The sequence below is a fragment of the Emydura macquarii genome, unplaced genomic scaffold, assembly GCF_026122565.2.
Source record: "Emydura macquarii macquarii isolate MOO-44397 ecotype Brisbane River unplaced genomic scaffold, CSIRO-AGI_Emac_v2 contig_2676, whole genome shotgun sequence".
In the NCBI taxonomy this organism is placed as follows: domain Eukaryota; kingdom Metazoa; phylum Chordata; order Testudines; family Chelidae; genus Emydura; species Emydura macquarii.
The window spans coordinates 41058972-41074971 of record NW_027132813.1 but is presented as its reverse complement, the minus strand read 5'-3'; the positions used below and the strand labels follow the sequence as shown (position 1 = coordinate 41074971).

The 16000-nt window shown below is 42.6% G+C and overlaps 1 protein-coding gene across 1 annotated transcript; it reads left to right on the top strand.

Annotated features, from left to right (window-relative positions):
• The first annotated feature begins 200 nt into the window (after positions 1 to 200).
• Positions 201 to 13690, top strand: CNRIP1 (cannabinoid receptor interacting protein 1). The gene is made up of 3 exons (XM_067565276.1): positions 201 to 405; positions 1422 to 1566; positions 12173 to 13690. Exons 1-3 carry the CDS (start codon positions 227 to 229, stop codon positions 12335 to 12337), a joined length of 489 nt encoding a protein of 162 aa, XP_067421377.1. The 5' UTR covers positions 201 to 226; the 3' UTR covers positions 12338 to 13690.
• Positions 13691 to 16000: the final 2310 nt, after the last annotated feature.

The window sequence follows — 16000 nt, the reverse complement described above, 5'->3', positions numbered from 1 at the left end:
AAACCGGCTGCAAATGGCTCCGCGGCTCGCCGCGCCGGGATCCGGCCGGGCGGGGGTGGGGGTGGGGGGCGCCGCGGCGCAGACGCTCCCCCGGGATTAGAAAAATTCGTCAGCTGCTTTTGGGAAGGGCTGGGCCGGCTCGGGGCTGACGCGGCCCCTCCTGCTTCCTCCTCTCCCTCCCTCTGTCTCTCTCCCTCCATCCGTCTCTGGCTCCAGCCCTGAAAGCATGGGAGAGATCCCCCAGCTGGTGAAAATCAACGTCTCCCTCAAAATCCAGCCCAACGATGGGCCTGTCTATTTCAAGGTGGACGGGCAGCGGTTCGACCAGAACAGGACCATCAAATTACTGACCGGCGCTAAGTACAAGATCGAGATGGCGCTGAAGCCAGGGGTCGTACATGCCACGTAAGCGCACCCCACCGCGGGTTTGTGTCTGTTCCCCTGCCTCCCTTGCCCAGCCCTCCCCCGGCTATTTTTAGGCGCCTAATATTTTTTCCTGGCAGGCTGACAGCGCAGGATTTCCATTGTTTTCCTCTCTCTATACTTTGATGACCCTGTGTCTGGGTGGAGCTTTTCTGTCCCTGGTTGCTACATCAGCATCCTCCCTTTATAATGACAGTGCATCGCTGCAAAGCCTCCGTGTGTGTGTAATTACAGTGCATTGCTGCAAAGCCCGTGTGTGTGTGTGTGTGTGTTAAAAAAAATAAATCTTTGCGAACAGATGCATCGGAAGGAGAATTCCTACACCCCACTCTCCCCTCCTCCCATGGTGCAGCTTCTTCAAGATCAGCCCCAGCCCGATTAAGAAACGCCCCAAGCTTGCACCACTTCTCCTGGGTTGATTTTTCTAAGTGTTTGATCTGGAAAGAGAATGGGTGCTATTAGATCTGGACATAAGGTTCTACAGTCCTTCGGCCCACAAAGGGGGAAGGAAGAAGGGGTGTGTGGAGGGGGGTGAGGAAGAGGAGGCTGTGTCTGGCTGAAGATCCTCGAGCTGAAAAGCTCATTAAAAGGGTTAAAGCCCAGCTGCAATAAATCACACCTTCCCCTTTGAATTATACTGGTGTTTCTTCTCTGGGTTACTCCTTAGCCTGCAAAATCCACCATCAGCCAAAATGAATCAGCAGCACAATTTAAAAAAAAAATTTTTTTTCTTTAGAATGCCATAAAACAGGCCTCTGCAGAGGCAGCAAATTACAAACATTTCTGTTCTTTTCTGCATGGAATATAATCTGTGTAAAAACCCACGTGACCCCACTCCTCCCATGCTGTGTGTGTGCAGTTCATGGACACTCCACCTTCATGTTGACTTCATCAGCCTGGGTCAGAATAGCATATGCCCAGGGTTTGTTTGTAATTGTTTTGGGGATAAGGGCTGTTTCAAACTGAATAGTTAAAGGCTTCTGGCCTGGCTATTTCAGGACTATGGGTATCGGAGGAGTGAACGTCCCCCTGGAAGAGAACTCAAGAGATCCCCAGGTCGTTTCTTACACAGGAATCTACGATACAGAAGGAGTGCCTCACACTAAAAGCGGGCAAAGACAGCCTTTACAGGTCAACATACAGGTAACCATCTCTCTGGGCATGGCCAGCACTGCTGGACTCTATAGAGTGCATACAGAGGCAAGGGAGATAATGGAATCAAGAACTAAATGAGATCCATGGAGGGCGAGATATTCTGGCAACTGGGATATTCTGGTAAATGGAAAAACATGGAAAGGATTCATTGTTGTAAATCTCAGTCACTCTTTATTTTAAAGTGTAGACTTTAAGATGTTGCTTATAATATCCTTGCATGCTGTGAAAGAGGCCATTACAGAACTGCACACTGCAATCACTATTACTTTAGTGACAGCAGCAACTGTGACACTGAACCTGCAAGTCTCACTGAGAAGTACTGCAGAGGGAAGGGGGTCAGGTAAGGTCATCCATTGCTCAGTTCTCTGAGCCACTCCTGAGTTAGACAAAGTCACTCGTGATTTAGCAAAACATGTTTCAAATAGCACGCCACACCTTACTTCTGCGTGGACACTGGTATAACAAATACACTCATTTGTTTTTAAGGAAAATCCATTTTATTCCTCTAAGTAATTCTCACAGAGAGGACACAGCCCTGCACCTACTGAGGTTAATGGGAATCTTGCCCTGGGTTTAGGTTCTTAGGTTCCAGTGCTGAAAGCATTTATGCACTGGCTTAACTTTATGCACTGGCTTAACAGAAAAAGAGTAGGGGAATGGCATTACTCCCTCTGAAGCCAATGGAGCTACAAAAAAAGATATAAAATTAAGCCTGTGCTTATGTGACTGCAGGATGGAAGCTTTATTTTGCTATTCTGGGCCCAGTCCTGCTGCCCTTACATTTTGCGTATCTAAGGGCTGCAGGACCGGACTCATAGATGTAAGCAAATTGAATCAAAATAATGTAATCCTTAAGAGGCTTTATATTTCAGGTAATATACTACTAGTATCTAACATACAGAATTCTAGAGTTAATATTTTGCCAATCCTATAAGACAGTAGTTAAAGTTTGGCAAAGTTATGAGGAACTAAACATAGTGTGTAAGAATGGAAAATATTGGACAACCTTTATAATAAGTGGAGCTACCAGCCCCACCAATATTATCCAGGTGCAAGAACATAAAGAGTAAGGGAAGGAGTGCTACTCTGCATGTTATAATTGTTGCAACGCCAAATACAGTTGTGGGACATATTAAGTGAAACAATATTTACACTTCTAATAACCAGATGTGAAGAGTTTGCTATGTTCACATACTAAAATGTTATAGTCTCAGTCATGCAAATTGAAAATCAACATGAACAGCTGTAACTGAATGTGGTAGACCCTTCCATTTCAGACTTCATCTCAGGTTTTTTGGCTCAGACTGAAATTTGCTAAGAAAGTGGGGACAGGATGGGAGGTGATGTCATTTAAAGGTTTTAGGAAACCTTGAGGTCTGACCAGCCTAATTGCTAAATATTTTTGTTTACACTTCTATGGGGATCTGACAATACTCAGTAACTTCCTTCCCTGGCTAGTCACCAGTCCCAAAGTGGCCTTCCTCCTAGCCAATAATTTCCAGATGAAGAATTTGGGGCTGAAGACCATATACATGGCTTTAAAATTGTCTGAACAAGCTACTTCTGAATTGGTCAAAGCACTCCTTTCTCTGTGTGTGTTGTGAGAGGCAAAAGGCAACCCATAGATCTCCAGCAATATTGCCTTCTAGCTGTCATGTGTTATTGTGCATTTTTATTCACGTGAATAGGAAAAAATCCCACTGAGGCATGTTGGCACTTCTGTTCTATAATGTGTTTGGGGTAAAGCGGCACACTTTGAAGTTTCTAAACTATTAAGCAATTGCTAACAATTTTAGCTTGGCAATCAGAAGCTAACTTCATTCCTTAAGGATATCGTCTTACTACTACCATTAATACTAGTATGGGAGTGAGCATACCAATGATTTTGTTAAGCCTCTTAACACACCCAGCATGAACTAGATGTTTCCTGAAGCCTGAGCTAACTCAGACTCAACTGAGTGCTTATGCAGTAAGCAAAAATCCTTATGCTTTTCCCTCTAAAGAACCTGACTGAATGTTTATTAAATCTTTCATATGACTTTTTTGAGTTCACGCTGGTTTTAAAGGAAAACTGCAAAAGAATGTAAAATTTCCAGCCACTTGCTCAGATGTATGATAAGACTGAATCACTAACAGTTAGTTAAATGTGAAATAATGAAGAAGGGAGCAGGTATATTGTCAGCTTAATGTTGGAAGATCAGAGCTGCAGTAGATTTCCACAGGTCTCTTTTGAAAAAGTTCTGTATGGTTTCTAGATGTTTGTGTGGTAGATTCTTGTTGTTTCCTGTGTTCTGCTACAAAGATAGGGTGCCAGATCCTAAGCTGGAAGAAATTGTCATAGCTCTACGGTCACCAGCTGAGGATCTGGCCCAGAGTGTTAAATTTCTGCTCTTGCCTGGCCCTTTAGAGGCAGCTCTGACCTTCCTGTCCTGATGTATTCTCAGGGTTCATTTGTTGTTGCACTTATCATTACTATAGCAATCCCTATCCCCAGGGGTTACACACCTGTCATTTCATATCAATGACAATTAAAATGTTTTCAAAGTGTTTTTAAATATTGATTTGTGATTACCTGGCAAATCTGTTTATATACACACCACTAGTTTGATATACGTAGTCATCTAAATAGTAAAATCTTTCCACTATGTAAAATCTACAGCATTTGTGGTATCAAGGTACCCACTCAAGGAAATCACTTATCAGAGTGCTGAACTAAATTAAATAGATTCTGATTTCAATTTTCAAGTCTTCAAGTACTTTTTTTAGCAGTTACGCTTTTATTTTCCTGGGTAATTTCATTTACTCTGAACTGCTTGTACCATATTCATCACTGGAGCATACAATTGCTTGCTTAATGTGAGTACTTACCCATGGAAAGCAAATGCCAAACATAACTTTTGAATTCTGAGAATGTATTTTCTTTTCAAAAGTATAAGATTAATAGGTAAGATTTTTTTTTGTACAAGTTACAAATGAAAAGTCACTAAATTCCATAACTATGTGTAGCAGTCATGTTCTGCTGTGTCCCCTTAGAGAATGTGGAAAAAATGGGGCTTTCAAAGAAACAAACATCACTGGAAAAAGTATCTCCATTCTGCTAGCCACAAAGTTTTTATTCTTACAGTACTGCACATCTGTGAGCCCTGAATATTCAGCAGTTTATTTCTCCTGTAGACATATCTTAAAATAAACAGATGGGAGGCCCAGTTTTCAAACCTGGGCTTTTGAATGCTGATTTTGGTACTGAAATGAAGCAATAACAATATTTGTCCAAACGACAGCTTTAGAATCAAATCCTGAGGTACCAAGCACTTTGAAATCAATAGGATTTGAAATTAGTAAACAGCTACTCAACACCTCTCAGGATTTGGTCTTAAGAGCTCAGTCTTTCAAATGTGGGAAATCTAAATCTGTATTTAGGCTTCTAAGTATTCCATATAGGTATCTAAACATGGATTTAGGTGCTTAAATCAGAACTTGGTTGCTTAAAGATATGTAGATCTTTAAGAGATTTAGGTACTTAACTTTAGACACTCATCTGAAAACTTGTCTGTGTCCATTTGCCTACTTATATATGTGAGCCCAACTTAGATGTCTAGGTTTTAGAAATTGGCTTTCTTGTGTATAGCTTTAATTCCCTGCCCTTCTCCAGATCCCCAGCCTTTTCTTAGACTGTGGATAGTTTTCCTTCTCTTTCTGTTCTACAGCACAGAAGTCATGTTCTGATGCACATTAAGAAAGGGGAATACCCTGTAAGGCATTAATCCTAGAGTCCTTACTCAAGATAAACGTGCATTGAAGGGAGACAGTTTTGCCTGAATAAAGAATGTAGGACTGGGCTTCAAGTTATAAACTAGTCTTAAAATAGCATTTGAATGGGTAAAAGCCAGAAAATTCCTAGTAATTTATCAGCCAAGATAACATCCAGAACATGCAGAACATTATTTATTGAGCACAATATACCAAGTTTCAGCTGAGTGACTTCTTATACTCTTGTTGTGTATTTATGATAGCTGGCATAGAATCACAGGTTAGAAGGGACCTCAACGGTCATCTGGTCTAACCTCCTGTCAAGATGCAGGTCTAAACCAACCAGGATGAATGGCTATCCAGCCTCTTTTTGAAAACCTCTAAGGAAGGAGCTTCTACAACTTCGCTAGGCAGTTTGTTCCATTGTCCTACTGTTCTTATTGTTAGAAAGTTTTTCCCAAGATTTAATCTTAATCTGCTATGCTGTAATTTGAACCCAATGCTGCTTGTCCTGCCCTCTTAGGCAAGAGAGAACAACTTTTCTCCATCTTTCTTATGACAGTCTTTCAAGAATCTGAAGACCACTATAATGTTCCCCTGCAATCTCCTTTTTTCCAAACTAAACATATCCAGTTCCTTAAGCCTTTGCTGATATGGCTTTCATTCCAGCCCTTTGATTATCTTTGTCACTCACCTCTGGATCCTTTCCAGTTTCTCTACATCCTTTCTATATATTGGTGACCAAAAGTGGACACAGTACTCCAGCTGAGGCCTAACCAGTGCCAAGTAGAGTGGTGCTATCACCTCCTGTGGCTTGCATGCTGTGCCTCTGTTAATGCAACCCAAAACTGCATTTGCTTTAATAAGATAAGGCTTAGTTAGACCTTTGTATGACCAACCTTATTTCTGCATCTTCAGGATCGTAGGAAGGGATTTTTTTTATTTTAAGTGTTGTGCTGTTAGTTGACCACTCAAATTACTTGGAGACCTTTTGCCTAGTACCTGGACACCTTTGAGCTATTTTACCATGCTGCTATGTTTTTAGTAGGGTATCCATTAAGTAAGCTCTCAATGGCAGAGCAATGAAGACGGGAACTGGAACCCAGAGAACCGAGGCAATGATTTTGAGGTTTTCACCCACCATTTGACAATTTTGACAAAAATTTGAGAGTAACCCGTGGGAACTGTTGGCACCAGAAGCCCTCTCCTTGTTACTTTGAGGAGCAGAGAGTTTGTTCCATAGCGTGCTCTGCTTATGCCCGCACCATGGAAAAGGTCTATGGGAGGTCACTTGTTAACACACACCTTGGCAGGTCTGAGGATGCTCATACTGGAAGCCCAACACTCTGCGTGTTCAGGCAGTAATGGTTCTAATAGGAAGTGGTAATGGCAGCAAGTGGCTTCAAGAGAAAAACTGGTAGCCTCTCCTGGATGCCCAGGGATAGATCCCTGTTCCTTCTCCATTGCATTCCAAGATGCATGGGACTGGCCTCTATGGAAGGGCAAGTCCTCAAATCACCCAGAAGGAGACAGGGAGTTTCAGAGTGCAGGGGCCACTAAACAGTGCTCAGACCCCATAGGGAGAGGAGCTAAGGAATGCAATATAGACAAGTGGCTAGTCAGCTTACAGCTCCCCCCCCCCCCAACAAATAACCATTAAAAAAAACCTCATTGAGCCCAACTTCAGAGGGATTGAGGATAACTAACTACTGAACTCTATTAGCAAATAGATGGGTGATTGCATAACGAACTATGGTACATACCTGCAAAAGAGGAAAAGAAACTCCTAAGTTTCCTTTAGCTACCAGTACTAACCATGCAGTCCTGGAGAGGGCCTGGGGCGTAGATTTGGTGTAGTTCTGCTGCAGGGCGATATGAGTTTAGGGGAACTATGTAGAGATTGCTCAACCACCTGCCTGTGCTCAGGGATTGAGTTGGGGCAGTGCATGGCTAGAACATCCACAGACCATCCTGCCCTTCCCCTGGAATCCTACAGGGGGCATATTAAGATCATGGGAACTATTCAGGGTCTCTCTGCAGTGTGGGCTAGGGGTGGGGGGAAGGATTCTTTTCCCTGTACATCTCTCCAGTCCAGCTTTTCTATGCAGTTGCTATGAAGTCAATACCCCATCACTTATTTCCTGGCATATCCCATCTAATCCTATCAACAGTATTGCAACTGATTTTTCTCCAAGGAAGTTCACAAATCCCCATATTCTCTGCTCCCCCAAATACACCTGCAAACTCCGTTAGGGCATCACACAAGGCCCTCCGTCAGATTCACCATCCTCTTAGATGAGGATGCTGACGCTTTCTTCCACTTGCACTGTCACTCCTGGGTTGGTAAGAGGGGTCCCTTGAGCAGCAAGAGACAGTCCTTTTCCCAAGGGCTAAGCATGGTGCTTACATTGCGCACTCAGCCTCTACTGCTTTGGGTTACAAGAGGTCATAAGGCTTGGTAGCTGATGTGACCAGTCCATGCCTTGGGTAGCCACCTGAATATGCTAAGGTCAGGGCAGGCTATAAAGGGAGAGCAGATTCTCCCAACACTAGTGGGTTACACTGAAGTCAGACTTCCCAACCAGCCACAAACAGTGCTTCTGATACCCCACACTGGTTATCAAGAAGCCAAAATAAAAATATACACAGCCCCCTTTACTGCATTTCAGTCTCTGGCTCCCAATCAGCCACTAGGTCCAGTAAAGAGAGAAGTTATTTAAAACTCTGTGCTCTTTACCAAAAAGGTTTCTCCTGACCCGAAAGGGTCAGACACAGTACCAGATCAATATAAGTTTGTATCTTACCCAAAATACCATGCTGCCAGCCAATCCTTTAGTAACTAAAACTAAAGGTTTATTATAAAAAGAAAGAAACAAACTATAAGAGAAATGTTAAAGGATTAAAGCAATCAGACACATACAATTGATTTGAAGGTCCATATGTAACCCTTCTGCCAGACCGCGTCAGCAGCAGCAAGGGCCGGGTTCTATATCTAGGGGTCCCTCTCAATGATACAACACCAAACTGGCTCGAGCCCCCACCCAGTCACCTGGGAAATTACACACTATTCCCTGGGCGCCCCCAAAGGGCAATGCTTCCCCTCTCGCAAGCACAGAGTCTGAGTGTAGAAAGAAACCTTTTAATAGCAAAAGAGAGGTAACACAGCACTGGTTTGGGGAACAGTGCAAACAGAGTTCATGAACTCAATGAACCAAACCCCTCCCAGAGTACGGGGCGTGTCCTTCGCCTCTCCCTTCCTTCTTCCCCCTGTACTGACCAGCGTCGGTTGCAATGTCCATCTCGTGGGGGTGGCTCCACCCCCTATGCCGCTCCTGTCCGACACAGGCTTGACCAGGCCCCCTCTGCTGCCGTCTCCTACCGCCTTCAGGCCTCGCTGAGTCCCCAACCGCTGGCAGCGACCACGCCTGTTTCCCACCAACCGCTGGCTCCGACCGCACCTGGCTCCCGCTGACTGAACCGGGCTGGCACCGACTGTGCCGACCCCTCTGCCAATCGCTGACCCAGCTGGCATCAACTGTGCCAGCCTCTCCGCTGACTGCACCAGCACCTACTGTGCTGGCCTCTCCACCGACCGCATCAGGCTGGCACCGACTGTGCCAGCCTTTCACCAGAGTAGCCTGGTGCTCACTCAGCTCTGTTAGTTGTCAGGCAAGGTTTCCCAGATCCTCTACTGGTTCAGCTCTTAGTGATTTCAGCTCATGGGTAAATCTTCTGCTGACATACAGGCAATGTCCCTGCTTTCAAGAAACAAAAGACTCCAAGATGAGTCATTGATTCTATCTTTTAACAATGGGGAGAGAGAATCACTCCATGCCTGGGGGCAGCCCTTTACCAGAGCCAGTGTGCTCCCAACAGGAGACTGCTCCACCTCTCCCCCTCTCTCGTTTCCAGGCTGAAACATCTGTCTGCCACCCTTGTGGAGCTTTGTTTAGTTTAGGGTGCAGATTCTATCATAACAGACTAAGCACAATTTTGCTGACATCTGTTCATACAATTGAAGGACAACATTTCATTACCCCAGTAGTTAACACAAAAGTGGTTTGTAGCCCAAAACCGGCCCTTCTAACCATTTCCCATTATGCTCAGCACCTAGGTAAGTTATGCTAAATACTTAATTGTACTCATGCAGATACAAAGCCCCTGCAAATAAAGTGCCCCCCTTTCAGCTGCTGAGCAGGGAGAGTGTCACTGAGACACTCAGACCTGGCTTACACATATATATCAGGTTTCTAGTAGAATTGTGGAGTTTGCAGGCTTGTATAGTCCCTCTGGTATACATCCAGTACTTGGATGGGTCTCAGTCCTTTGTTTCACAGCTTTAGTTCAGTTGTAGATGAGTAGATCCAGACATAGGCTGAAGACTGGAGACCAAATGGATGTTGTGCAGCTGCCTTTTATGTCTTTTGGCCTTTGCCAGGCTGCTTGTGGAAATTTACAGGAATAAGATGGAGTCCAGGGTCACATGAGTGACTGGTGACTCATCCAGTATATCCCTGGCCTCTTCCCCTGTCCCATCATTCCTGCGAGTTTCCTTAATGGGCCATTAAGCAGGCACTTGTGCTATAGCCATCCTGTCTGGGGTTTCGCCCAGACACAGCACAATTTGAAATACAGATATATCAACCATATCCATAACTTCCATTACATGTATAACACATGAACATAAACATTATCATCTTACTTAGCACATTATAGCCTTTCTAATGGTACCTGACATGGCATATCTCACATGAATTATTATGATTCTGATGTATTGATGTCAAAAATATAATAAATGTCCCACCCAATCCAGCCAGCGTGACATGCCCAACACAAGATTGGTGTAGAAGGGAGTAATCAAAGCTCCTGAATACACCTCAAGGGCCCCCCTAATCCAGCCAGCATCACAGCTGAAACCATGTCCATTCCTTGGGAATGAATGCAGTCACTGGGGAGAGTGTGGGAGAGCTGCTACAGTAACTTCAGGTCCTCAGTAACTTTTTTCTGTGACTTCCTATAACGGTGCAGATATTAAGGCTACACCCACAACTGGAGCCTGACTTTCAAAAGAACTCAGCACCTCCCATTATGGTCATGACTAAATTCAAATTATCAGTGGGAGTTTCTGGGTGCAGAGTTCTTTTGAAAAGGTGTCCCTTACGCAGCAACAAGGTGAGTGAGGTAATAAATGTGTCCCCTAGACAGTGGTAGCTTACTAACTGCACTGCAGGCAGAAACAAAATAACCACCCTACTGGGAAATACGCTGTAATCGGTCAGGTGTAGACACTGAAGCTTCTGCTTCTTCTGGCCGGCTGAGAGAGTCACTCTGGAAAGGGATTTAGATGATGACTTTCCAGTGGTGAATACAGTATGTGGATGAGCAAAGGTCAGCTCCTGAGTATATGATTGCAATGAAAATAGTCACATGGAGAAGAGTAATTATTAAAATGAGCAATAGGAATATTTTAAAAGGAACAATAGAAGCACAGTAATATTTGTTCCATTGCAGTAGCATTGAATTTAGCAGTTAGACTCCTGCTAATAGAACATAGACCAATATAATGTGCTGTTGAGCCGAGAGCTGTTGTGTACAAACCCTCACCCCCTCATTTCAAAGACAAGATCCATGGTCCTGATGTCAGTTGCGCTAGTATAAATTTGCAGTAGCTCAGTTGAAGTCAGTGGATAATTCCACACATATACCAGTGCGATTAAAACCATAATCAATCCTTCTACCTCTCACATGAGTGTATTCTGCTGTTAAACTGGGGTCTTGCAATAAGTCGGAGCAGGGAAAAATGAGATGTTTCATACAATTGTAATTCCAAGTTATCGTTACTGTAGCCCCATTCATTTCTAAATAACCTGTTCAATGTAATGTTAGTTTATAAACAAACACCAAGTCCAATAAAACTTGAAATCTTCATTCCCGTTCATTGTAATGGAACTTAAACAATCACTCATACTTTGCTATCTCCTAAGCAACCACTAGAATATACTTTGCTATCTACTAGCTTCTGTCATTTGTCTCTAAATTATGATTCAATAGCACAGTACAATGAGCAGTGATTATAGAAAAATGTAACTGGGAGACTCTCTCACTCTCGTTTGGTATAAAAATGTGGAAAAGATGCCAAGGGACATATACAAATAGCATAGTAATAGTTTGCATAGTAGCAGCTTGCATTAATCAACAGACCGAACGGCACCGCAGATGGGAAAAATAAGGTAACACTCAAGACTGCAGGCAAAGCTAAAAGGAGGAAGTTCATACCTATTAATTCTGTGTGCATATCAAAGTGCACAGGTAAATCACTAACCTCAGATCTCATGGCAAGCACAGAATATTGTACAACACTGGAAAACCATCTCTCCTATGTTGGCGCTATGTGTTTCATAGACTATGCATATGGCAGAATCATCTGCTTTTAACACGTCACCAAGTGTTCCTGGATCATCAGATAGAACTTTATGAGCCTGATTCTCTGCTGCCTTGCCCACAGCAGTTAATTACACCTATGGAAAGTGGGTATAAAATGGTACCTGCTCAGAATGGCATCATTTTCACTCACCCTGCACATGTATCAATGATTGCCAGAGGGGCAAGACAGGGGAGAATCAGGCCCTGTATGTACTACTAATTATGCTTAGGCATTATTAAAGACTGCATGAAGGATACCATAGCAACCTTGAAAGATCTTTGATTTTGCTACTTTTGAATAACCCTTACATCAATCAGTGTTTCACACATGCAGTTTAGTTGGAGGGCATTGCATGGAGGAGGAGGAGGATGGAAAAAATGTGAGTTCCTTACTAACAACTTTATTCCCTGTTCTCCACAGTTTAGTGACATCGGCACTTTTGAGACAGTCTGGCAAGTCAAATTCTATGACTACCACAAACGAAATCATTGCCAATGGGGAATTGCCTTTGGTAGCATTGAGTATGAATGCAAACCCAATGAGACACGCAGTCTTATGTGGATCAACAAAGAGATGTTCCACTGAAGATGGGCGAAGTGGACACTGCTGGACAATCTTTAAAAAAAATCTACTTTTAAACCAGCACAAAGCCTTAACAAAGGCACACTGTACAGTTGTTTTGTCCCACGTGGTACAAAAACATGCTAAGTTATACATACAGTGGGTGCCCTTAAACCTTGACACTTGCTACTCACAGTTGTTAAACTTACGATGGCACTTGCAGTATTCTTCATCCTTGCAGTAGGGAATACTGCAGATACCTTGGTAAAGGTAAACACTGTGATGCCAACAAGATGTGGAAAATACCCACTATACAGTATCGCTAGATGTAATACCCTTGGTTAAATACCTTGCATTAGTAAGATTCAGATGCAACACCATATTAGTGATTTCTGTATTTATATTTGTGTTGTCCCTGAAACATGCTCCATTGTGCAGTTTGTCAATGTCTCGTCATGGTAGATGGCAGAAGTGCAAGTTTTGGATGTTTGAATATTTAGATAAATGGTGGCTACTACTGCACTGCTGAAATTGCATTTTCATATTGGGATGCTCCGACTTACTGAGCATACATCTTTTGTTAATGTCGTAAAATATGCTGTGACTTGTTTTGCTATTTTGTGAAATTTGGTAAAACGTCACTCTTTTGTTATGTTCCCCAGTTTCTGAAGTGATTTTTTTAAAAACCAGTAGATACCATGAAAACCATTAGCATAACAAAACATACAGAAAAGCAATAAATCTGCGGTCTTAAAGGCATAATTGCATATCAATTGATGTTGCTGATACATATCTTTAGAGCACATACACTGCTCTAACAAAGTATAATGGTCACACCTAATGTTCACTGAGGTCGTAGAGATTATCAGTTCCAGTGGCAGTTTCCATTTTTTAGAATAGGAATATTGCGCAAACCAATAGAATCTTTCAAAAGAAATGAATTTTTTTGGAGTGTAATCACTGTACTATACCAAAACCTCCAGACTTTCACATCAACCAGAAATATTCATCTCTGAAGAAAGGCCTAGATCTTGCAAATGCTCACACATGTGACAGCAACAGGACATTCAAGTTGTAAGTAAAGTGTATAAGTGCACACTTGTGCATGAGTGTTGCAGAATCATGATTTAAGGTGCTAAGCATGTAATTTCCAATGTTTACAGCTGAGAGGCAAAGGGAAACATATATTCAGATCTCTTCTTTCAGTAAATAAAGCAGGTAAATTACTATACTGTCTCATCTTCAATCTTTGCTGGGTTAAGTTCTCTCTCTGGCATATCAATTGTTCCCGTATCTCTTTGTGAATAATTTTTAAATCATGTCTGTAAATTGTAATCACAACTTTTGACCTTTGTAATAAAGGACTTGGAAACAATCTATATTTTTCTGGGCATGTGCTATATAATTGGCTTCTCTTTCTTTTGACTATAAAGTTGACTATAGGAAGATGAAGGCCAAGATTTTCAAAAATGACTAGTGATTTTAGGCACTCAACTTGAAACATCTTTATAAAGGGCCTGACTTAGAGGGTTGGTCTTAGCACTTTCTAAAAATCAGGCCCCTTTAAAGGGTCTCAAGTTGGGTGCTAAAAATCACTAGTCAGTACTGAGAAATTCTGACCCCACGTGCTGGAACCCAGACAGTTAAAACTGCTACTAATATGCATGGATACAGATTATATATGTAATTCAAAGACAGAATATGTCACCGTCACATTGTGTCATTAGCAAGGGTACAATCTAGACTGATGAACAGCTGTGTCCCCTCAATTCTTCAACCTGGGGTTCCTTTTACACTGCTTCACTGTGACAGCTAGCACTCCTGGTTTTCTCACACCCAGCCTCCAACATGTAAATTACTCTCAGTTCTACTGTATGAGTGATATGGCCAGCCACTCATGAATTACATTGCAGAGCAACACCATTGCTGGTGTCCCAGTCCCAGACTTTCCCTCAGAAATGTATGTCTTGTACTACTCAGCTCTCTCCTGGACAACACAAGCTCATATAAGGTCTGTCATTTTATTAATAGATAATGATATGCACAAATCTTGTTACCCCACATAGAGTTTCCCAAAAACTTCAATCCAAACAGACTGGGTTAGATAAAACAAATGCATTAACTACAAAAGATAGATTTTAAGTGACTACAGGTAATGAGGTATAACTGTCAGAAATGGTTGCAAAACAATAAAAGTGAAACGCAACTAATGTCTAACTGTGAATTCAAAGCAAAGGTCTCTCTCACCACAGCCTTCAGCAGTCTTACTGGCTACTTTCCTTTCACTAAGGCTCTCTCCCCCAGTCCAAAGCTGCTTCCGTTGTTCTTCAAGTGTTGTCGATGCCGGGGTAGACAGAAAAGGAGGAATCATGTGGGGCATCTGCTTTCCTTTCGTATACTTGTTTCACTTCTTAGAGAACCATCTCCAGCGGAGGTTCAGGAGCCATAAAGCCTGTGTGAACAGGAACTCCCAGCTGTTTCCTCATCAAGATGTAGGTTTTCACCCACATCCTTCTTTCCTGCCAAAGAATGGCCACTTAACCAGGTGGTTTGATTTTGTTGACAGCTGACTAAGGCATTGGCTAGCCTCCTGTCTCTGAAGCACTGGTTAGTGACTACTCTCCAGACTTGGGATATGCCTTAGTAATGTCATACAGTAGTATGTACACACAATGTTGCCACACATATTCTACCAGGACAATAATGATCAGCAAATTGAGATTTCAAATAATACCACACAAGGCACACGTTGTACAAGATTTATCAGAGTCCTGCAAAAGGGGTGAATGTAGGGATGCAGATTGTCACACGCATAATTTGGGCAAGCCTAGATTAAAGACAAATCAAAAAGGGAGATGGAAAACACTTTCTTCCAGTGAAGTTCTGTTAGGAAATTGGTAGTTATTAAGATGAGAACTCAGTAATACAGAGTCTGACTGCTGCACTATATTGGACTACTGATCTGTACCTCTACCCTTACTCAAGGCCTCATGTGTTCCATTGGTCTGCAGCAATGAAATTTAACACAGAATCTGCCTACCCAATGCCACAAAATTGTGCTACAAAGATCGAAGTTTTCATTTAGTTTTTAAAAATCTTTAGTCTTTTGGGTTGTGAAAAACACCCAAAAATCTGAGCTGAGTGTTCACTGATTTAGTGTCTTCCTGAGTTTGCAGAGAGTCCACAGCTCTGAGACTTGCTAAATGCTCTATTCATCTCGGTGAGTTAACCATGAAACTTGTATATCAGATGGCGATATCACTGTCTGCCTTTAAACAGAAGTCTCCAGCTAGCATGCCTCCCCCATAATCCTAAATTTCCATGCAGCGAAAGCCTTAACTGTCCCCTCCCCATGCTGCTAAAGACTCCATCTTAACCCCATCCCCTCCCCAAATTATTATTCGGTGCAATTATGTCAGTACAAAAATCTGCAATATACTGACCATCGGAAGTGTGAGAACAGCATGAAATGTATTTGATATACAAATTAACAGAGAAGCATGCAATAAACCCCTCTAATTTAAATTAAATCAACATCAAATTCTCAGCCTACCACTCCCCGTGGCACAGAATCCAAGGACTGGTCAGAGACTTTAGCTCCAGTTTGCCATGGAGTATGTTGCCCTTAGATAACCGGAAGTGCTCCCAACACAGAATCCTGAGTGCATGGCAGTAAAGTAGCCCTTT

Bases quoted from the DNA above. Each gene is read 5' to 3' on its own strand.
- CNRIP1 (XM_067565276.1), top strand. From the start codon at position 227: ATGGGAGAGATCCCCCAGCTGGTGAAAATCAACGTCTCCCTCAAAATC. The intron at 406-1,421 runs GTAAGCGCACCC...TGGCTATTTCAG, and splicing joins CCAGGGGTCGTACATGCCAC to GACTATGGGTATCGGAGGAG. The intron at 1,567-12,172 runs GTAACCATCTCT...TGTTCTCCACAG, and splicing joins CTTTACAGGTCAACATACAG to TTTAGTGACATCGGCACTTT.